The sequence below is a fragment of the Glandiceps talaboti genome, chromosome 18 (assembly GCF_964340395.1).
Source record: "Glandiceps talaboti chromosome 18, keGlaTala1.1, whole genome shotgun sequence".
Taxonomy (NCBI): Eukaryota; Metazoa; Hemichordata; class Enteropneusta; family Spengelidae; genus Glandiceps; species Glandiceps talaboti.
Window position 1 is genome coordinate 6,153,905 of NC_135566.1, and position 23,596 is coordinate 6,177,500.

General features: G+C 36.3%; 1 protein-coding gene across 1 annotated transcript in view; it reads left to right on the forward strand.

The window, feature by feature from the left end:
- LOC144448787 (stalled ribosome sensor GCN1-like) overlaps nucleotides 1-22,404 on the forward strand; it is a 33,729-nt gene extending 11,325 nt beyond the window's left edge. The window contains exons 19-50 of the mRNA XM_078139076.1: nucleotides 288-384; nucleotides 924-1,055; nucleotides 1,336-1,534; nucleotides 2,269-2,618; nucleotides 2,855-3,079; nucleotides 3,362-3,489; nucleotides 4,129-4,318; nucleotides 4,781-5,017; nucleotides 5,418-5,612; nucleotides 5,990-6,236; nucleotides 6,803-6,924; nucleotides 7,143-7,257; nucleotides 7,517-7,696; nucleotides 7,926-8,146; nucleotides 8,739-8,807; nucleotides 9,474-9,612; nucleotides 10,160-10,356; nucleotides 11,114-11,371; nucleotides 11,887-12,102; nucleotides 12,462-12,741; nucleotides 13,047-13,186; nucleotides 14,531-14,674; nucleotides 14,959-15,234; nucleotides 15,493-15,606; nucleotides 15,902-16,132; nucleotides 16,539-16,732; nucleotides 17,612-17,726; nucleotides 18,156-18,265; nucleotides 18,652-18,784; nucleotides 19,419-19,523; nucleotides 20,713-20,931; nucleotides 21,439-22,404. Of these exons, the coding sequence (XP_077995202.1) occupies nucleotides 288-384; nucleotides 924-1,055; nucleotides 1,336-1,534; nucleotides 2,269-2,618; nucleotides 2,855-3,079; nucleotides 3,362-3,489; nucleotides 4,129-4,318; nucleotides 4,781-5,017; nucleotides 5,418-5,612; nucleotides 5,990-6,236; nucleotides 6,803-6,924; nucleotides 7,143-7,257; nucleotides 7,517-7,696; nucleotides 7,926-8,146; nucleotides 8,739-8,807; nucleotides 9,474-9,612; nucleotides 10,160-10,356; nucleotides 11,114-11,371; nucleotides 11,887-12,102; nucleotides 12,462-12,741; nucleotides 13,047-13,186; nucleotides 14,531-14,674; nucleotides 14,959-15,234; nucleotides 15,493-15,606; nucleotides 15,902-16,132; nucleotides 16,539-16,732; nucleotides 17,612-17,726; nucleotides 18,156-18,265; nucleotides 18,652-18,784; nucleotides 19,419-19,523; nucleotides 20,713-20,931; nucleotides 21,439-21,564 (5,704 nt within the window). The 3' untranslated portion in view covers nucleotides 21,565-22,404. The remainder of the gene's footprint in view (nucleotides 1-287; nucleotides 385-923; nucleotides 1,056-1,335; nucleotides 1,535-2,268; nucleotides 2,619-2,854; nucleotides 3,080-3,361; nucleotides 3,490-4,128; nucleotides 4,319-4,780; nucleotides 5,018-5,417; nucleotides 5,613-5,989; nucleotides 6,237-6,802; nucleotides 6,925-7,142; nucleotides 7,258-7,516; nucleotides 7,697-7,925; nucleotides 8,147-8,738; nucleotides 8,808-9,473; nucleotides 9,613-10,159; nucleotides 10,357-11,113; nucleotides 11,372-11,886; nucleotides 12,103-12,461; nucleotides 12,742-13,046; nucleotides 13,187-14,530; nucleotides 14,675-14,958; nucleotides 15,235-15,492; nucleotides 15,607-15,901; nucleotides 16,133-16,538; nucleotides 16,733-17,611; nucleotides 17,727-18,155; nucleotides 18,266-18,651; nucleotides 18,785-19,418; nucleotides 19,524-20,712; nucleotides 20,932-21,438) is intronic.
- Nucleotides 22,405-23,596: the final 1,192 nt, after the last annotated feature.

Genomic DNA, 23,596 nt, shown 5'->3' on the forward strand with positions numbered 1-23,596 from the left:
GTGTGTGTGTGCGTGCGTGCATGTGTGTGAACATAGTGAAGTAATCATGAGTATCATTTGTGAGTGTGTGGAGAGACACACACAGACAGACAGACAGACAGACAGACAGACAAAGACACAGACACTACAAGGAGACTGACACAGACATAGTGTAAAAAAAAACTCTCTCAATGTAATATCAGCTACCTTCATAAATGTCTGTGTTCAAAACTTTAGTGATGGTCTCTCAGCATAATTTAATTTAGCATACAGCATAGAATAATGAATGATTATGTTCTGCCCTACAGTGCTGCAAAGTCTGATAATCTCAATCTTGGATCTATGAGACGAGAAAACAAAGCATATTCATTCAAAGAACAACTCATGGAGATAGAACTTAGAAAGGTGAGTGTCTAACAAGATAAGTGAATGTAATCAACCAGATAGTGCTATGCTATAGAGAAAACAGCGCAATGAAACGTGTCATGATCTTTATACCTATATTTCGGTTGATAGTTTTTAGGTTTGGTAATGCTACATGCATGGACAGCACACATGAATTACAGTACTATTAGCCACATGATTCATTATAATAATATAGGCTTGGATTTGGAAAAACAAAAGATTGCATATTATGGCCACTAGGAGTGCTGTCCAAACATAGCTTTCGAACCAGAAGTGACACTCATGATAGTTGTGTACTACTGGTATAGCCTCCTCTGAAGATTTATTTTCAGAGTTTCAAAGCTAAAAGTTATGGTATCCGAAACAATTCCAAATAATTCTGTTTATTTTATAAATTTTTTGGAAATGTGTAATGTCCATAATATTCATATAGATGGTTATCAGTTTCAATCTCAGATATATCTTCATCTCAAAGAATGTGAACATAATGGTATAATCTGCATTCAACTTTAATTAAGGTTTTTGTTGTTTTTTCACAGGAAATAGAGAAAAAGAAAGCTGCCAAAGCTGGGAAAAGTGGGAAACCAGAATTGAAGTTGAGCAAGAAACAACAAGAAATGATGCAGGCACAACTCGAAAAAGAATCTGTGATTAGGAAAAAATTAAACCTGGTAAGTTATATAGAATATAATAGTTCACTTGCTTATGTATGTATGTATGTCTGTCTGTCTGTCTGTCTGTCTGTCTGTCTGTCTGTCTGTCTGTCTGTCTGTATGTATGTATGTATGTATGTATGTATGTATGTATGTATGTCTGTGTGTTGGTACATGTGTGTTTGCATTTATGTAGTCAAGTATGTTTGTCTCTCTGTCTGTCTGTCTGTCTGCATGCATGGTAGCCTTATACTCTCATCCTACAATTTATACATTGGAAATACTTTTATTTTTGCAGTTAGAGAAGCAGTTATCAAATGCAGCATCTATGTTAGAGTATTGTATAGATGGTAACTTAAAGGGCATGAGAGCACATATTCCTACTCTCTTAAGGAGTCTCCTACCTGCAGTGTCATCGCTTTTGGCAGCACCACATATGACCAGAGTATATCTACACCTCAAGAAGTGTGCCTTTGAGTCCGAGATATGTGATCTAGGTAAGTTTATGATGTCAGTCCCATCTGGTATGTCAGGAGACAGATGTAGTCTTTGTCCAACCATAGGACAACAAATACATATTATCTCAAAGAAACTGACAAAGTATTATAAACCAATTGATAACCACAAACGTATGTACTGTATCAAAGATCTACCTTTAGTTGTGGAGTCATGATGGGCGAATGGTTAGAGTGACTGGCTTGGAATCTGCAGGTTGCAGGTTGAACCCGTCACTGTTTCTGAATGGCTAAAGTCTTTAGACAAGATTTGAACTACAATTATACCCCTGTCAATCCAACTGTATAATTGGGACCTGGTAGGACAGATTGCATTGTGAAGGCTTAAATCTTACAGAGGCTACGGTAATGTTCACCAGGGAGTGGAAGAAGTGTGAGAGATTGAATACTGCCATAGAAGATATTATTTTGTTTTAGAGAGGAGAAAGATTTTATTATCTCTGTTGATGCCCCTCAGTACATCTTTGTGTACTTGTCTATTCTTTTTTAAATATCTATTTTTTTACATGAACATATTACTCAAAGTATAAAATTTGACAACAAAAAGTGATAAAGCCTTTGTGCAACTTGTGTATGCATGTGTGAGTATGTATGTGTGAGTATGTATGTATATTATATTACATAGTATACATATGTATGTGGTGTGTGCATGTGTCATAGATTATAGTGGTTTGGACTATGTTTTTGACCAAAGATTTGTTTTTCATTTACTCTAGGCACATTGGTAGCATACTGCACACTACGACTTCTTGATCCACAGTGTGACATCACAGAAGACTGGTGTCAGGAGGAACTAGTTACCCAGGCAACCAGAGTAGTGTATCTGATTCACAGTAGTACAGTTGAAACCAAGAAATCGGGTGAAAGTTATGGACGTGCAAAGAAAACACACCTGTTTCCAGCGCCATCATTTGCGTACTGTTTCCCTCTGCTGAAATGTATACTTCAAAGTGGTGGCAAAGAGGTACATGGTGATGATGATGTCATGGAGACGGCAGTGAAAGTCATTTCTGAGCATGCTCGGTTGAGGTCAGCAGCTGATGTAGAAGATCAAGAGGTTGATGAGGTATGTTGAAATTGTTGTTCAATACTAGTAGCCAAACTGAGCATGCTCAGATGAAATTGACTGTGGGATTTTTTGAAGTAGTGGGAATAGCAGGTGTGATCAGAAGAATGGCTCTCTTGCATGGGTTTTGAGTAACAAAGAGTTGTAACTACAGGCTAATACATGATTGATTCATATAATATTCAATTGTTTATCAAAACTATATGAACTAATAATTATTATTTTCGTTATCCCAGAATGGTCCAGAATTGCTACCAAGGAGGGATATGCTGGAGCTTCTTGGTCAGTTGATCGGAACAAGCACTCCTAAAATCCAACAGATGTGTAGTTATGCTTTACTAGAAGTTTGTCTGTGTGCCTGTGGTGCTGAAGGCTGTACCATAGCAGAACAAGAAGAGATAGATGTGTTGTTAGCATTATTACTGTCACCTTGCAGTGATGTTAGAAGGGCATCATTGAAGGTAAGAAACTGGTGTGTTGTATTAGCAGCAGCAGCTGTCGTCGTCGCCAGGAAACAGCAGTAGCTGATTTCCACATAGGCCCTGTCATCCCTCAAGGAACTTATATTCCAATCACAACAAGAAAAATAAACAAAAGAAGTAGCGAAACTTATCAAAACAAGAACATGAAAACTACATTTTAGAGAGAAATATGATATAACTAAATATACATCAATATATCATCTCTGTTTTTTCGTCCTCTTTCACTGATTTTATAATGAAATTTTGTCTGTTTATTTCCAGGGTTTGTCTGCTTTATCACTTGTGTTACCGACACCTGATATCAATTACGATCATGCCATTCAGTTGATGCAGAGAGTTTGGGTGGCAAAGTATGATGTAGAACAAGACAATGTAGAACTTGCTGAAAAGTAAGTGTACCTCTAATATATTAAGTCCTTAAAATGCCATGTATTGTACTGCTGTATCACTCCCCCCCCCCCCCCCCCCCCCCCCCTTATCCTCGTAATGTTTCCTCAACACCCATATTGCTGACATGCCTTCAAACAATCCACTGCAATTTGCTGCTTGGAAAATATAGTCACCTGGAGTGTTTGCCTGTGTACACATTAACCTAATATTCAATGTCTAACTTTCAGAAACATCAGTAACAAATATCAGAAATGAGCTTAGAAGTTAATTTTTGGTCAAAATTAAGGGTGTTTATATTACAATATACTCTTGTCAGATGATAGGGCCATTAATGTTACTGTAGTGTATACACTGGTGTGACGTTGTACGAGTTACAGTTCACTCAGCTTTTCTGAGCTCAAAGATAGAAGTGTTCATAATGTTAGGAGTATTGTTTTGCTGGCAACTTAAAGGCATGAGAACATACACTCCTACTCTTGTAACGTAGTTTAAGAGTGCTGAGTTGGTAAAAAGTCACCAAGTACCACAGGCATTTTACTGGGGTTCATTATGAAAATCATGGTATAACCTTTGGGAGATACTCTAGAAAAGTGTCGAGTTGATTTATTACAACTTTTACATTGTCTTCCCCTTTGTAGACTGTGGGAAGAGTGTGGCTTTGATTTAGATTCAGCTCTGTGCAATTTATTGATTCAAGACGTCTTACATAATGAAGAAGTAATCCGTGAAGCAGCATCTGCAGGGCTAGCATTTGCCATTGAGAAATTCCCAGACCAAGGACCTATAGTTCTTGAACAGTTGTTTGCTTTATATGAAGAAAAGTTAGTGGTAAGTCAGTCTGCTGTAAATGAGTACAGAGGTAGATCCAAAGAGATTTATCAGCTTGGTTTCATGATATATATAAAGGTTATTTCATCAGCAGGAAATGTTACCTTGTCTAAATATTTCGTTTAGACTCGATTGACTTCTTCAGTGGACTGAATGTTTTTACCAGGTGTACAAAGGTAATAGTGAAGTTGGTGTTGAAAAGTAACTCGAAAATGTATGCAAATTTAACTAGCAACAAGACCATACCCATAGCAACAGGCAAATACAGTTGTGCTTCAATGCCATCGGCGCTATTTTTTCTTTTAACTATCTAGCTATTGCACAGATAGAAAGAGTTGTTTACAAAGTAGGTAAATTGTATGTAACATTCTGTGGTTAGTATGTTGAAGCAAAACTTGATACATTGATTTTTGCACTTTATTGAAAAGTACTTTAGAACATCTCCTTATTTTGCATGTATAGGTAAAACCACCAGTACTCGATACTCTGGGTCGAGTCGTGGCTGAATCTCCTCCAGACCAGTTCTATGCTCGTTGTGGCATCGCCTTGGCAACCAAGAAGATGTCACCCTATCTTACACAGGATCAAATTACACCTCTCTTCAGCTTTTTTGTACCGATGGCTTTAGGAGACAGGAGTGAGGAAGTGAGACGAAAGATGTTAGATGCTTCTCTTACCGCAATCAATTGCCATGGTAAAGTAAGTGGATTTTATATTTTCTTGACTTTGTTGCCATGGTAATTCAAATTTAGGTGAAACCCACATGTATGACCATATCAGTTGCCATGATAAAGTTAGCATATACTTGCGTGTAATGTTTTCTTCATGATCAGCCCATTGAAGTGATTTGTAAACTTATTTCACAGGATGTATGGACACATCACTTGAGTTGCAATATTGTACAATGTTGCTGGTAAACTTATCGCGAGAATACACCAAGCATTCAAATTATGTTGCGATACACATGATAATTGTTTTGTAGGAGGGGTTGAAGTTACATGCTAGAAAAGCTACAGTTATACAAAATGTCTAGATCTTAATTTACAAGTAAAGTACTAGTATACACTCTCACATCTTCACCTCTGATCTTTCCATACAGGATAACGTAGCAAATCTTCTTCCTGTGTTTGAGGGGTGTCTGGATAAAGAACCGGATTCATCAACTGCTGATGCAGTCAGACAGAGTGTTGTTATTCTCATGGGTTCGCTAGCAAGACATTTAGACAAGGATGATCCTAAAATCAAACCCATTGTTGGAAAACTGATAGCAGCATTGTCAACCCCATCACAACAGGTGAGTTTGGGATAATCTCTACTGTAATACAAAACTAAGTGTGATACTATGCTAGAACCCTATGACATGTGAATGCAAGTGTCGTATACTCGACTTATTCATAGACCCTACACAAAATGTGGGGTCTATGGCTTATTCGCATAAGTGCTTGCAGTGTTCTAGAACTACATGTGTACTTTCCTGGGTGGGTGGATGGGTGGATGAGGAGGATGAGTTATTTGTACTGAAATTACCACAATTTGGGGTACTGATTTGAAAGCTATTTTAATCTCTATACTCTCTCAAGTAAATTCTACAAAGCTACTGGCATAAGTGTTCACATCTACGTGTATTTGATTGATGTACATGATGGTAACATTGATAATGTTATATTCCAGGTACAAGAGGCTGTTGCTAACTGTCTACCTCCACTGGTACCAGCAATCAAAGACACTGCAGCAAGACTAGTTGACCAGCTTCTAAAGTTATTACTTGAATCAGAGAACTTTGGAGAAAGGAAAGGAGCTGCCTATGGTCTGGCTGGCTTAGTGAAAGGTCTTGGTATCCTGTCCCTAAAACAACAAGACATCATGCCAAAACTAACAGAGGCTATTCAAAATAAAAAGAACTTCAGACACAGGGAAGGTATGCAAATATACGAGCTTGTTTTCAGTGTTCGTTCTAAAGGTTTTTCACAGTGCACAAATTTACAGCAGAGAAAGTAAGCTGTGCAGGAACTCGGACAAAGCAAAAACATGCATCATATCATGATTGTATACTACATGCAGACTCTACCATGTAGACATATCCAACAATTGTATTTTACAGTGTATATAAATCCAGACATATCCAACAATTATATCCATTTTGACTTTTGTTCCTGCACAGCTTACTTTCTCCTGCTGTTAAAGACATGAATGTGACACCATAAGGGTGCCATAGCAGCCCTGATTGCCAGGGGTCCAGTTGGTCCTGACGGAGATGTTTGTCCATCCAGGGAAATAAAACCTGATATGTGTTCATAAATACTGTATAATTTACACTTGCATCAAACTCAAATATGGAAGTAAAAATAGCCGAGAGATCCTGTAAATATGTTTTTACTGTAAAAGAACATTTAAATTATATTTTCTTACCAGTGTGTAGATAAAAAGTTGCCCAACACATAAAATCCATATAAAAGTGTTTTCTTTCTTCTTTCATATCCCTAGGTGCATTGTTTGCCTTTGAGATGCTTTGTATAATGTTAGGAAGGTTATTTGAGCCATATGTAGTACATGTCTTACCACATCTATTGCTGTGCTTCGGAGATGGTAACCAGTATGTCAGAGAGGTAACGCACTTTTTTGTACATCTACGAATAATTACAGTTTTACATTTTAATTGCTGATAGCGAAGAATCTATAATGGTGTTACATAATTATACTATAGCATTTCAAGAAGACTACGGAACTTGACAATTATTGTTGTGGCACTTGAAAGAGTACCTAAGCTTGCTGGTAAATGTTCCTCGTGTCACAGACACCAACTCATCTTGTATTTGTTTTGTAGGCTACTGATGATACAGCAAAGGCTGTTATGAGTAAACTAAGTGGACATGGAGTCAAGTTGGTATTACCATCACTTCTAAAAGCTTTAGAAGAAGAATCATGGAGAACTAAAGCAGGTGAGTTGACTTCTTAAAGGTCCCATGTGCTTCTAGGACCAATTTTTCTGAAAATCGAAGATCTCCAAACTTTCCCGTATGAAAGCGTATTCCTTCTCCTTTTGAAATAATAAAAAAAAATTGGGGTTTCACCATCTTGTTTTCAAGGAAATAGGTGATCTTTTATATTCCTGTAGCATTAACACAGTATTCATTTTGACTTTTTCAAAAATTTGTATGGTGATAGAGATGAAAATGTTCATGTCTTCTTTTTGTACAGGTTCTGTGGAATTATTAGGAGCAATGGCATTCTGTGCTCCTAAACAGCTATCATCATGTCTACCAACCATTGTACCCAAACTAACAGAGGTGTTGACTGACTCGCATGTCAAGGTACAGAAGGCAGGACAACAAGCCTTGAAACAGATTGGCTCTGTCATTAAGAATCCAGAAATTCAAGGTGAGGGACAAATCATGTGAAAGTATTTGGACTATTTTCAGCATCTTTTGAAAAGAAGTTTTAATCAAACTCCATGTTTTTCCTATGTAATAAAGACAAAACAAGCATTAATGTAACAACATAAGCAACGTCATTTGCATCTTGGAACCAGAAAGTTGACTATCATCGATTTGTGTCTGTTGGTAAGAAACTGTAACTCTTGATCACTAATTTTGTAAATTTATTTCAGCCATTGTACCTACTCTCTTGGATGCTATTAGTGATCCATCAAGAAAAACTGCAAAATGTCTTCAAGTTCTCCTCAATACCAAGTTTGTACATTTCATTGATGCGCCATCATTGGCCCTCATCATGCCGGTTGTACAGAGAGCTTTCCAAGATAGGTCCACAGAAACCAAGAAAATGGCAGCACAAATTATTGGTAATATGTATTCACTGACAGATCAAAAGGTAAGGCTTGGTAGGAATCAAAGCTTTGATGAGTTGATCTAACTACAGCCTGTTTCAAGTTACTGTTCACCAGCTTTGTTTGATACAGCTCATGTCATATTACCGTTCACCGGCTCTGTTTGATACATCCACTCAGAATCCAATAACAAACTACATATTCTAAACTAAGATAGCAAGATAACAATTTCTTGCTACATGTTGTCTATTTATCTGTGGTGCTTGAACATTGTGTCAAAACAACATTTCTATATTGTACCATACACGAGCCCAATTTACACATATTTGTACAGAAAATACAGCATTTATTTTATGATGTTCTCTGTTACACAGATGTGTATGTGAGGTGTTGGTTCTGAAATGGCCAAAGCATGAGTCAAAATATCCATGCAGTATACTATGCCCAAACCAATTTGTACATCTTTGTACTGAAAATACGGGATTAATTTACCGATGTTTTGTGTTTTGACAATGTACATCTACATCATTGTGCTGTGGTGTTTAAATCTGAAGATTTGTTTTTGAGATTAGCTTTGACAGTGAAGTGTTTCTTTGTATAGTCTCTATAAACTATCATAATTTCTATCCCATATAGGATTTGTCTCCATACTTACCAAGTGTTGTACCAGGACTAAAAACTTCCTTGTTAGATCCTGTACCTGAGGTAAGTAGCCTGTCATCAAATTGTTGTAGATTGAACACTATAATATATGCTATCATGCCAATTAGGGTGCTGTAGCCAGGCAAATCTTTTCACTATCTCAACACACTGCAGATACTGAATCTGTTGAATGCTATTTTAGTGAAGTGTTTCTGCTAAGGTCTGGGAACCCCGGTAACAGAAAGGGGTAAACCTGGCACAGATTCCAATACATTATATCATAATTTTGATGGGGAACCCTGGTAAAATGACGGGAAGTTTAGGTAGATTTTTACCTACTTACCACCCTTAACAGAAACACTAGTAGGGAACCTTGGTAAAATGACAGGGGAACTCAGGAAGATCTTTAAGTGATTATTATGTTTCGATTAATAGTCATGAATATTCAGTGTACATTTAATAAATATCTTACATGTATGTCTGCTAAGTCCCATGATGCAATGGTGGACCAGTGTGAGAACGATAGAGGTGAAATAGAGCTTTAATTTAGTGTTTCTTGGCAATTGCATGTTATTTACGTGATGTGAAATCATGAAATGACTCCCCAGAACCCAGAGTTTATGAAAGTGAATCTATTTCCTGTAGTGGAATTCCCCTTCAATGATGTTCATGGTGGTCACATCTTTCATATGCACACATGTGATTTATTCTTGTTATCTTTATTCATAGGTACGTAATGTATCATCCCATGCATTGGGAGCAATCATAAAGGGTATGGGTGAGCAAGGATTCGAAGATCTGTTGCCATGGTTAATGGAGAAATTGACATCAGAGATCAGTTCAGTGGACAGATCAGGAGCCGCACAAGGTAAGCATAACAACACCTGCTGTTGGAATATAATATTTAAATTTATATTCAAATTTGTGTTTTGCATAAATATCACAGTTCAAGAATTACAACACCTGTTGTAACACAAAATATTCAAATTTTTATTTTTGCATAATTACCAAAAAGCAAATACTTAGGATGAAGTGAAAAAAAGATATCATGTTATAATATTTGAAGAAATTTGAACACATTGGGTATCACTTAATATGTCTCCAAATTTGTGTTGTGTTACACTTGACTTACACTTCTAGTACACTCCAAATGTAATACCATGTATTAGTTTATCACTGAATTTTGGCAGACTTGTCAGTTGCGTCTTGTCAGCACTGGCTAGGAATATTTCAGGCGTACTACAGCTGAAGTCTTGTCTAGAGAGCAACACTTTTGGAATTACAGCAAAAATAGGCGATGTATGCCAAAAGACTATCTGTAAGATTTAAATTTATAATCAAAGTTGATCACTTTGGTGATGGAGGGTGTTGTTTTACTTGTCAGCTAACAACGATTTTGTCAACTTATTGATTAGGTCTCAGTGAAGTAGTGGCTGGTCTAGGACTGGAAAAGTTAGACAAACTGATGCCAGATATTATACAGACTGCTGACAGAATGGACATACAACCTCACATTAGGGACGGATATATCATGATGTTTATTTATTTACCTGTAACTTTTGGTGAATCATTTACTCCATATATTGGCAGTATAATACAACCCATTTTGAAGGTAAAAAATGGAATACTTGTAACTTTATTTAGACTTAAATGGAAATGGATCCGATCTGAATATTTTGCCTGAGTTGTGTTTGTTTCATGTGAAAAATGGCGTATTTGTACAGTATACTTTTCTGTGTTCATTTTGTGTTACCATTCACTGGGTCTGTTTGATACAACCACGCAGAAACCAGTAAGAAAGTAAACACTCAACACTAAGATAGCAAGATTACAGTTTCTTGCTGCATTTGTCTAAAATGAAATAAACCAAAACATACTGCAACTAGATGCAGACACACAGACACCAATGTTTTGATGTTTGAATTTGATAATCTATGTAGTGGCCTGTTGGTTCATTTCATTTAGACAATATGTTGCATGAAAATTTATTCAGTCAATTGTGCTATCTTGAAGTGTAGCATTTGTGTTTTGATATTTTTAGTATGTATAATAAATTACATCATTTGGTTATTTATAAGTTGTTAATATCAGGTTTGAGTTCAATCAATTTGCAAGTGGTGGTTAAGTAAGTAGAATATCGTGAGTACTAGAAATATCATAAATAACTCACTTTGTGCTCCTTTGAATTTTGAATTTCTTGGCAATTAGTTTTGCAAATGTCACAGGATCTTGTCTATGAAAAATGATAATGTATATTTGATAAAATACTTGACAACAAGAAGAAGCAACCAGGGATGTAAAGATTACACACAAGTCATTGTAACCATGGAACCATCATGATGCCATCTTATCTCCTTTTACACTTGCAGGCATTAGCTGATGAAAATGAATACATTCGAGAGACAGCGTTAAGGGCAGGTCAGCGTATAATCAATTTATACGCCCAGACTGCCGTCAAAGTATTCCTGCCACAACTAGAGGCAGGTTTATTTGATGAAAACTGGCGTATCCGGTACAGTTCAGTTCAGCTACTGGGAGACTTGTTGTTCCATATCTCTGGTGTGACGGGTAAAATGACCACAGAAGGAGCAGAAGATGATAACTTTGGTACAGAGAAGTCAACGAAGGTTAGATAATGAAAAATTTGTCTATGTTAAAGTAGAACAGAGATCACTTGTGGTTGACGATTTATGAACAGTTTATTTGTGGGGTGGGGGGTGGGGGTGAAGGTTGGAGGGAGTGTCAGCTAAAACTTCCATCAATTCCATATCTTGTACATGTACTCAATTGGTGGGGAACCCTGGTAATATGACTGGGGTACATTCAGCCAAAACTCTATTACAGTACTGAGCTACGTTAGCAACCTCTCTTGAGCAATGGCGCGGGGCTTTTGTTTTAACAAACTTTGATTTGAAAAAAAAAAATTTAATGCCCAACCTCACCCTCCCGATTAAGTTCAGTCACACACACATCATGGTATTCATGTTAACATTGTATACTTTTTTACACCGTTGACTATCAGTTTAAACAAATGTGTTTTGAAATCCAAATCTCAAAGTAAACATCCGTCAACCAACCATCATACACTGGAAGAAATCTCTAATCAGTATTTTTTATTATTTTTTTAAATATTTGATAACAGGCAATTGTTGAAGTTCTTGGTGCAGATAGGCGAAACCGTGTGTTAGCAGGATTATACATGGGTAGATCAGACACAGCATTGATGGTACGACAGGCAGCATTGCACGTATGGAAAGTAGTGGTAGTCAACACACCAAAGACATTACGTGAAATACTGCCAACTCTGTTCCATTTACTACTAGGATGTCTTGCTAGTACCAGTTATGATAAACGACAGGTGAGTCATTTTTTGCTGTCATCAACTTTCTAGTTGGTTGAAAACTGCAGTGGCTTAAATGTTACAGTATGATCTGCAAGGTCTCATTGTAGAACCCCAATGATGGGAGTCTGGGTAACCAAGACTATTGTCTGGATAGTCTTATAGTAGAGCCTCCAGTGCTAAGAATCTGGGTAACTGAGACTTGTCAGATGTGAGTTTGGGAAACCTAAAGCGTGTACACTTGACAGAGTTTGTGTGCATGCACTTCAACACATTGTTTACAGTTCAGAGGCTGAATAAACGGATTATTTCAGCAACAACAAATTGAGTTTCTAAAATATAGCTTACTTGATATTTGATTATTTGATTGCTATCAGGTTGCAGCCAGGACTCTGGGTGACTTAGTACGGAAACTAGGAGACAGAATTTTACCAGATATCATTCCAAATCTAGAAAAAGGTTTGGATTCGGCAGAAGCAGACCGTAGACAGGGAGTATGTGTTGGGCTGAGTGAAATTATGAGTTCAACCAGCAAAGAACAACTTATTTTGTACGTGGATAATTTGATACCAACGGTGAGAAGAGCACTGGTAGATCCGTTACCTGAAGTTAGGCAAGCAGCTGCCAGTACTTTTGATAACCTTCATAACACGATTGGTAAGTCTCAAAGATACATCTTTCTTTCCAGTCTCAGTAAACAGGTTTGTAAGGTTGGAACTGCAAATACAACGAGTTACACCAAAGTAAAGTACTTTCTCTATGTGCTACTCATTTATAGCATTCACATCAAGTGTAAAAGTATACTGTTTCAATTGGTTTATTTACAAGCCTTGCATGTGGCCTTTCTAAGGTGGTCAATTAACAAATGAAACAGTATAGTTAAATGAAAGTATGTATGAAGTTTATTATTGGAACAGTGTTAATGTCAAATTTTTATCTCTCATTTCTTTCCCCAACCTTAGGCTCGCAAGCATTAGATGAAATCTTACCAACGTTGTTGAAACAGCTGAATGATAAAGAAGTTGGAGAATATGCCCTAGATGGATTGAGGGAAGTGATGGCAGTTAAAAGTAGAGTTGTGTTACCTTATATGGTACCAAAGGTAAATACTGTCATCTTCTATGTGAAGGTCAAAGGTTACTGGGACAGTACATTAACTTCTAACCCCATCGAATGGGGTAACATAGATTGAGTTACAGCCCTTGCAAACAGTCTGGCACTTTTCAGCTGTAAATAAACAAAGAAACCACAATTATTTCAATGATATTGTTGAATACAGAGAGCATCCTATTGAGTTTCTTTATTTAAAAAAGTTGTTGAGATAAATGTACTCAGTCCAATAAAATGATAGATAACTGACATTTCGTGAATAACCCTTCTATGAGCTAAAGCCAAACACTACTGAAATTGTAGGAAATCTGTGATGTTTTGGGTAGAATGGAATAGAAAGGATACATTTTGAGGTTTTGTGATGTTTTTGATGTTAACCGCACAATGGTAATCAGACGGTAACATTCACCCCTTATATGATTACTGGGAGATTATAAACTTGGTGGTAATATCGATGTATCTCAGTTAGTCAGCATGCAGGAAACTTACTATTACTTGTTTACACCTGATAGCCCCACCAGTCAATATCAAAGTGTTGTATCATTTCTTTACAGCTGATAGCCCTACCAGTCAATATCAAAGTGTTATATCCTTTCTTTACAGCTGATAGCCCCACCAGTCAATATCAAAGTATTGTATCCTTTCTTTACAGCTGATAGCCCCACCAGTCAATATCAAAGTGTTATATCCTTTCTTTACAGCTGATAACCCCACCAGTCAATATCAAAGCGTTATATCATTTCTTTACAGCTGATAGCCCCACCAGTCAATATCAAAGTGTTATATCCTTTCTTTACAGCTGATAGCTCCACCAGTCAATATCAAAGTGTTATATCATTTCTTTACAGCTGATAGCCCCACCAGTCAATATCAAAGTGTTATATCCTTTCTTTACAGCTGATAGCCCCACCAGTCAATATCAAAGTGTTATATCATTTCTTTACAGCTGATAGCCCCACCAGTCAATATCAAAGTGTTATATCATTTCTTTACAGCTGATAGCCCCACCAGTCAATATCAAAGTGTTATATCCTTTCTTTACAGCTGATAGCCCCACCAGTCAATATCAAAGTGTTATATAACTTCTTTACTACTGATAGCCCCACCAGTCAATATCAAAATGTTATATCCTTTCTTTACAGCTGATAGCCCCACCAGTCAATATCAAAGTGTTATATCCTTTCTTTACAGCTGATAGCCCCACCAGTCAATATCAGTGTTATATCCTTTCTTTACAGCTGATAGCCCCACCAGTCAATATCAAAGTGTTATATCCTTTCTTTACAGCTGATAGCCCCACCAGTCAATATCAAAGTGTTATATCCTTTCTTTACAGCTGATAGCCCCACCAGTCAATATCAAAGCATTAGCTATATTATCAGAAGTAGCTGGTGAAGCACTGACCAGACATCTGAGTAGGATACTACCTGCTTTACTTGGTGCACTGGAAGAGACAGCTGACACAGATACAGAAACAGAGGTAAGGACATCAGTCTTATTTACACATGGGCATCAGTCTTGTTTACTCAAGGACATGTCTTGTTTTTTTTTTTCAGGTTTTGTGATAGTATTGTAAAACTGGGGTGTGATTTGACAGATAGATTTCACCTATATGTATGTTGTTCATTTTAGCCTTCACAAAATACTGACAAAATTTGTCTCAACATTTTCCATTATTATTTCAATAATATCAATAAAAAAATTAGAATTTGTTTTCTGAAGAATTAGTAATTCTCGTTCATAACCTAATTTTATTATTTTCAGAATCTGAAACATTGTCAAACCCTGGTGTTGTCAGTGACGGATGACCACGGAGTTAGGACCATTATGGATGAGTTACTGGGTGCTACATCTCGTAAAAACACGTCGTCCGGCATGAGAAAGGCTGCCGTTACAATTCTTAATGAACTTTGTACACAGAGTAAAGCAGACCTGTCGTCATATGTACCTTCATTGTTTACTGCTCTAATACGACTTTTTAACGATAGCGATAAACGAGTCCTGGAAACAAGTTGGAATGCTTTGAATGCAGTGGTCAAGGTATGTTTAACTGTAATGCCATTTTGAATTTTTCTACTGTGAACATATTCATTTTTTTCGCACAAAAAGTTTTGTAGAAATAAAGTGTAGGTGATTCCATGTTGACATTGATTTATCTTGGTACAAACATTGTTTCATCGAAGTAAGTTTAGAGCCAACAACCATACTGTATCAGTACTTTAGTATCATAAATAGGGTTAATGTTCAATCAGTCAGTTTATCAATCAACTCTTGTTCATTATCTATATTCGTATACAGAGATTAGACACTGCAGAACAACTTCAACATATCAGTTCAGTAAGACAAGCTGTTAAATATATAGTTGATGATGTCAAAGGAGATGTCTTACCTGGTTTCTGTCTACCCAAAAAAGTAAGTGTCCCTGTGTGTGTGTGTGTGTGTGTGTGTGTGTGTGTGTGTGTGTGTGTGTGTGTGTGTGTGTGTGTCAATGTGTGTCTGTGTTGAAGAGTCTGTCATCTTGTTGCCATTTCTTATGTGTGTATGTGTATGTGTATGTGTATGTGTGTATGTGTATGTGTATGTGTACGTGTACGTGTATGTGTATGTGTATGTCATAGTCAACCTTCTTGTCCTATTGTGACTCTCTAGCATGAGGTGACTGTTACTACAGGTACTGAGAATTAAATATCATTTATGTTCTTAACAGGGAATTACACCAGTGTTGCCAATATTCAGAGAAGGAATTCTGAATGGTTCACCAGACTTACGAGAACAGGCAGCCCTAGGATTAGGAGAAGTGATCAAACTGACTAGTGCTGAAGCTCTCAAACCATCCGTAGTCAACATCACTGGTCCACTTATCCGTGTACTTGGCGACAGGTTTAGTTGGAATGTCAAAGTAGCCGTGCTTGATACTCTTGGTTTGCTACTAGCCAAGGTTTGTAGTCTACTGTAATACACCATATGCAGATTATCAGAAAAACAAAAGGTTGTATAGGTTTGGTTACTAGGAGTGCTGTCTTTGGTGACAGATTTGGTTGGAATGTGAAAGTAGCAGTGCTTGACACACTTGGTTTGCTACTAGGCAGGATTTTAAGTCTACTGTATTCTGGTGATCAGAAAAACAAAAGATTGTATACTTTGGCCACTAGAAGTGCTGTTCAGAAGCATGTTTAGACCAATAGTGAGGGCCATGACAGTTGAGTACTATAGACTCCTTTGGAAAAATCATCATTTCAAAAGTTTCTTTTTAATCGTAGTATAGTCATTCTTTTCTTGATTTACATATATATCAGTGAATTACTTCATGGAATAAACTATAATTTGGCAAATTTTATTTTTAGGTTGGTGTCATGTTGAAACCGTTCCTGCCACAGCTACAAACAACTTTCCTAAAAGCTCTGAATGATCCAAATAGAGCAGTTCGTCTAAAAGCAGCATCAGCCTTACAGAAACTGATTGTGATTCACACCAGAGTAGACCCATTGTTTACTGAGTTACATTCTGGAATTAAGAATGCTGATGATAGCAGTATAAGGTAAGTATATTTAACACCAAGGGTCCAAAAGTTGTAAATGATAGTCTTGTAAAATAAATTGATGTTTCAAAATGAAAATTCTTCACCAAGGTAGATGTAATAACACCGAATATACTACTTATTTGTTAATGCTGTTTGTCATTAGTACTGCCACACTGCTTGGTCCTCTGTTTACCCAGCCATCTAAATGGGTACCTGGTAGGATGCGATTGTAGTGTGAAGGATCTTTTATTTATTGTTGCCATTATACACTTATTGCCTGTGAGGGCGCTAGTAGATGTCTATTACCCCAAGGGCTGATATGCATAAACTATTTCAGCCTTGGGAAATAGTTATTGTATAACAGCATGAGGAGTTATATGACATCTACTAGTGCCCAAATAAGGCCAGGCAATAAGTGTTTTATAACACATCACATTCTCAGGCACATATTCTATCTATAGTCAAAACAAATAATTGGTAGGATTTCTGTGTTACTGTAATAGTGCCCTAAGGAAAATAGAAAATTAATAGTACCCTCTGTATGCAAATTGAGGTCACTATGGGTCATTAGTCCATACCATGTAACATGTTCTATGTTAATCACTGAAGGCTATATGACATCGATGTGTTATAACTGGCATTAGTCTGACCACATATCTTGGTACTCATTTCACCCCCACTCCCCCTCCCCCACCCCCTCCCCCACCCCCTCCCCCTCCCCCTCCCCCTCTCATATAGACATGAATCTGATGGGAAATGATTGTTGTATATAGATAGGACTTTAAGCGTACATGCTGAGTGTTAGCAGGAATGGTGTACAGCAGAGGGACAAGTAGTACTATACTATAAACAATTGCACTGTAGTGACATTTTTGCCTAATATGTTTATTTTATTAGAGAGACAATGTTACAGGCTTTAAGAGGTGTAATCAGTGGAGCTGGTCAGAAGATGGGAGAAGCTAATAGAAAGGCAATCACTTCAACTCTGCTAGGGATGCTAGCTATACCTGAGGTAAGAAGTGTTTTGTTTATGCAGTACAGAAGTAGAAGTATGGTATGTCGTCATTTCATGCAAGACCTGTGACATGATTTTATAACACATAACAAAAAAATACTGCTATTATCTGTTGACAATATCCACTATCTTGTCTGAAAGATGTCAAATGTTTTCCAAACAGTACTTGATGTATCCTTGGGTTACCTTCAGAAATCAAATTCACTCTTGAAAAGTGAGTCAGTTTTGCCAAAAACACTATTTTCATGCTTACAAAGCCCAGAAAAGTTATTTACACCAACTGTGCAGCACATGACCTCGCTGTAAGAGAATTACAAATTGGCAAATCATAGCATTACCACTATTTTAATCAATAACTTTTCCTCACAAGTCACTTCTTCATCATCTAAATGTAAGTTTTCTTGATTTTCGTCATTTCATTTACAGGATGTAAGTCGTTTATGTGCTGCTGGTTGTGTTGGTGCTTTATGTAAATGTTTACCAGACAATGAACTTGTGCCATTACTAGATGACCATTTACTTGGTAAGTTAAACTTGTGCCATTACTAGATGACCATCTACTTGGTAAGTTCAACTTCAAGCCACACTAGCTACAATTTGAACTTTTTAAAAAAACTGTTTTGTTAGAAATAATGATTTGCTCTGATATTTTACATACTAAACAATATTGCATCCCCTGTAGGTAAATGTATTTGTGCAGCAGTACACATATGGACCAATGAATCAAATCAAATTATAATAACAGAATATGAGTATTCATGACTCGTAACTGCCCATTACCTTCAAGCACCAGAATCAGGAATATTTCTTCTGCAGTTACATTCCCTTTTGATAATGTCCACAACATTTATGTATTTATTTTATTTATTTTATTTACATTTATATATCTCTCTTTGTTCATGTTTATAGTATCTGACCCTAGCAAAGATTGGATGTTGAGACATGGACACAGTATAGCCGTAGCTGTTGCACTGAAAGAAGCACCAGAGAGGATCCTAGCTGAACGAGCTGATGCTATTATGACAAGTGCTATGTCCAATGCAACAACAGATAGGGTAAGGATATGGAATTGATAGTCAAACCACCCCATCAAAAAATTATCATTTATGCAAAACAGTCTCATATTTGGCATTTTGCAATTTTGCATAGTTACACATCATATACGCAGCCAACTTCCTGCAGTGCTGCTGCATCATTGCATCAGTGAGCACAGCAATGAAAATCAGAACTGTGTGTAGCAGTGAAATTCAGTACTTTGTGCAGTAGTGAAATTCAGTACTATGTGCAGTGTTGAACTTCATTGCTGCATACAGTACTGAATTTTCATCACTGCCACAGCACTAACCTGTTTTGTGCACAACAGTGCTGAAGCAGCACTGCATGCGATGCTTGAAATTTTTACATGTGTAAATATTCACTTGGCATGTAATAAGATATTACAACCCTAACAAGGATATGTCCACCTTCGAATTTGGGTGATGTTTGCCCTCTTCACATCTGACTGATTTACCACCCTCATTCTCAGATGTCCATATTTGGGCAGTGACATAATATATGTATATATTAAGGCATACAAACAAGACTATACAATGAATTTATTTACCGGTTCATTGATATGCAAATCAGGTGTAACTATATGTAGAATATGTACATGTCTCTTTAACATGTTGTGATATCACACATTTACAGATACCAATCTGTGTGAGTGGTATACGATCTTTGGGATTTCTGATGAATCACTATATGACGCAGGGACAACCAGTTCAACAGAGTATTATATCTACATTTGTAAAGGTAAGAGTGAGCTACTTACAATGAAAACAGCGTCGGTGTGGCACTTTACTGATGATCTGAGGCATGACATTGTTTGGAAAAACACAGGAAACTTCAAAGCCAAAACAAGTTATTGTAGATGTAGTCTAATAACTGTACGTTTGGTCATTTTCTACAATCTCTCTTCCCATATACGGTTAGTCAAACAGACAAATTCTATCGAAAATCTAGCTAAATCTCCTGCTGGGGAAAGGGTGAACAGTGCATGTCAGTAGTAGTCCATTACTAAGACACTGACAGGTGGTTGTAATATGTTACTTCATTCAATACTACAAAGTCAACCTCCAGCCTTAGAGTGAGTCATGTCAGGATGCGATAATGTCACCATGACTACATCAATGCTCCACTACTGCTGTCTGTGGTAAGAACAGAATGCTGTACTAGTGAAATCCATTTGACTATAAGTGGAGAGAGAGATCATAGGAAACAACGTACCACACATATAGTTACTAGACTATAGTAGAAGTGGCATGTGTCATAGTGTACACATTTCTGTTTATATTATAAATGTGTCCCTATTAGGGCCCTTTAGTAAGTAACACTTTAAAACTCACTAGCTAGCAGTCAATTAGTAATGATCAACATGTCAATGTTGATATTTTAGTGTCCTCACTACTTCAAGACTACTAGTAAATAGCAGGGTTTTTTCCCTTGGACCTATTAATGTGACTTTGTTCATTGTATTAAATAACATTGCCCCTTTCTTACCATCAATGAGCATAATAAAACTGGCATACTAAAAAAACTGACTTTGTTAAAGCTGTACTACAATAGTTGTAAAAAGGAGTGTTATTTTTTCGATTAGACAACCAACAATGTTATCCATCGGTAATTGTTAAAATACCAATAATTAGACATTGTACATGATAGTAAGAGGTTGATATAATGCATAATTAGTATAATAAACAGGTTGAAAATGTCATCATATTGGTAGCATTGATTTTAGGTTGCAGACTAACCCAAAAATCAATTTGACTGGATTTATTTAAAATTGCACAAATGTGCTTTAATACACAGGTGATTCAATATTGCACAGGATGTACAATATTACAAGCAAGTTATTGTATGTAGCAAACAGTTTTTTAAAAAAAATTACAGTTACAGGTAGTTCAGCTTGAAGTAATGCTCATGACCTTCTATTCTGTTTCAGAGTATGAACCATTCTTCAAATGATATCAAAGTGTCAGCTGCCCAAATGATCCACTACGTGACTAGAGAGTCCAGTACACCATTGGATATGAGCGTTATAAAACCACTTGTGATTGTGCTTGTCAGCAGTGCAAAGGAAAGAAATACCATGGTACAAGCCAGTAGTGAACAAGCCCTTGTTAGTCTGCTCAAGCTGAGAGAGGGTGATGATCTTTTCCAAGTAAGTCTCATTTGGGGTCTATGTCTTCTGTGAAGGCTTGTTATAATTTACATTTTTATAGGTAGGACTATTGCTGTTTCTAGTTACCAGACATTGAGTTTGATCAAAAGATAAAGAAAAGAATGTTGTCTATGCTCAATGTCACTGATAGTAAGATTGCAACACCACAAATGCATATCTGTTTCAACAGTATCATGTATCACTGAAATTCAGAACCTTTAATAAATCAAATGTTCGCAGTATTCTTCTGACTTGGCCATTTCTGAGGTCTCAAAACTTTCAAAAAGATAAGTAGAATTATGGTCTAAAAAGGATCACATTATGTACACACATTTATATTTACGGGTGTTTTTTTACCGACTAGCAGTGTATTATGTAGTATTAATGTTGTATAATTTACTGTGTAACAGTTTTCTTACAACTTTTAATAATAATGAAATAGTGCTAAGAGTTATCCCTATAACTTGTAATGTTTTGTGTAAAATTTATTTTCTTTGTCATTTCTAGACTGTCTTGAAGGAATTGAACACCATCCCATCTGAGAATTTAAATGAAATCAGCAAGCGACTCCACAAAGTAGCTAATCAGCCGATGATGCCTGAAGATGAAATAGACAATACATTGCTACACTAGATAATGACTGCCTAAAAAAATTCTTAACTAAACAGAGAAATGTGGACTGTACGATTCCTTATACTACACGCAAGCCAAGTTGGAGGCATTCAAACAAAAGTATGAGATTTATACCCAGATCGTTCTGTCGCGACAATGGATTCTTTATTATTCATTTTCTGGGGCTCAAATTATGAGTCAAAACATTCAACACCGCCATTATTCTTAATTCAGTTTTTCCTTATTCAGCCAGAAATTACTTGTGACTTAAGTATTAATCACTTCTTCTATTTGACTCATAGTGACAAGGCCCCTCAGGTCACTCATATTTTCCTTGGCTGAATGAAAAATATATTGAGGAATAATATCTAAGTGTGTATTTCATATATTTTTAATAGGCATCTATATTGATGTTGATGGTAGCCATGGCTTTCACTTGTTTCATTGGAGTTCATGTAGATACTGTATTTAAACTGCACTAGCTGTAAGTGGAGTATTATTATTTCGATCTGCCAACCAGAAATGTATTCACTGAAAATTGTGAAAATACTGATAAAAAATTAGACATTGTACCATTAGAGGTTGATTTTATCCAAAAGTACAGTAACAGGTTGAAATCATGATTTGAGAGTGTATACCCCTAAATCAGTTTGATGTGATATATTATACCATATTATGTGTACAGCTGATCAAATATGTTTACCCACAGATGATTCAATATGCTTCACAGTATATTATGATTAAGTCATACATATAACAGCACATGTTTAAAGTTACCATTTAATATGAAAAAGTATTGGGTATTTATTTTGGATTCTTAATTTACAAAACAATTTTTTCATGGCTTCCTACTTGAAAAATCAATGTGAAACAACATATGCCAAGTCCTTGTTTGTAACTCAATAAATGACAAACGATTACCGAATGTGTAAAACATCTTTGTTATTGTACATATACAATAACAAACCTTTTACACATTTTTTTAGCTTTTGGCAATGTATTGAATTACAAACACAGACTTAGTCGATTGATTGATTGATTTTTTAAAGTAGGGAGCTATGTTAAAATTGGTTTATAAATTAAAAATCCAAAATAAATACGGTTACCAAATTCTCATCCATATGGCCACTTTTAAAAAACCGTTCCATTTGCAGCTAGTGCAGCTTTCAAGATGAAAACAATGACAAGAACTTTTTTTATTCACTTTGTCTTTCTATATAAACATTAGACCAGAAGACACAAACCTTCTATTGTAGTGAGGATGTGTATTCTTTGGCAACTTGTGTACTTGGGATCACTTGGACTTTAGGGAATTAACTCAGACTACATACAATGTTCATAGTTAACGTTGATCACTTTAGAAGTAGCCAGGGAGCAGATGGACGCTCCTTGCCTTGCCTTCAGCTCGCTTCCTTCTAAAGTGAATCCATACTTTTATTCCAACTTTAAAATCTTATAAACATAAGAAATATTTTAAAAACAAAATTATCATGTAATCTCTAAAAAAAAAAAATTCCTCTTGTGGAAAAAGTTTAAATTGTGTACTTGCATAAATAGAAGAATAATGCATAGCTTCAAAGTATGAATGAAATCTTAATACTAATGTTTATGATTTGATCATTAATATGCAAGTTAGTTGTGAAACATTTGATGAAAACTTTCAAAAAGATATATAAAAAAATTAGTAAGTAGCACCTAGGGCTAGGAGGAGAGAATAAGGAGAAACGGCTTCAGATTAACGTTCCTTTTCAGAGCTTTTTTTTTGACATTTATTTTCATGAGTATAAAATGGATATGATGGGGCCATCAAGGTGTCATACACTGTGTGTTGCATATAGCAATATCATAGCATCAGAAAAAGCAGATCGAAGTACTGTTTTGGAAAGTAATCAAATATAGTTACTGTTTAAGGGAATGGGCATACAAAATGAAAACCGCATCCCAAGCACCTGTGACCCACATCCAAAGAAATGCTAAATAGCAGTATTTTCAGGCTATTAAGAATATAAAATTGACTTACATTAACTATATAAAAAGTTTTGTGCCTGAGTTC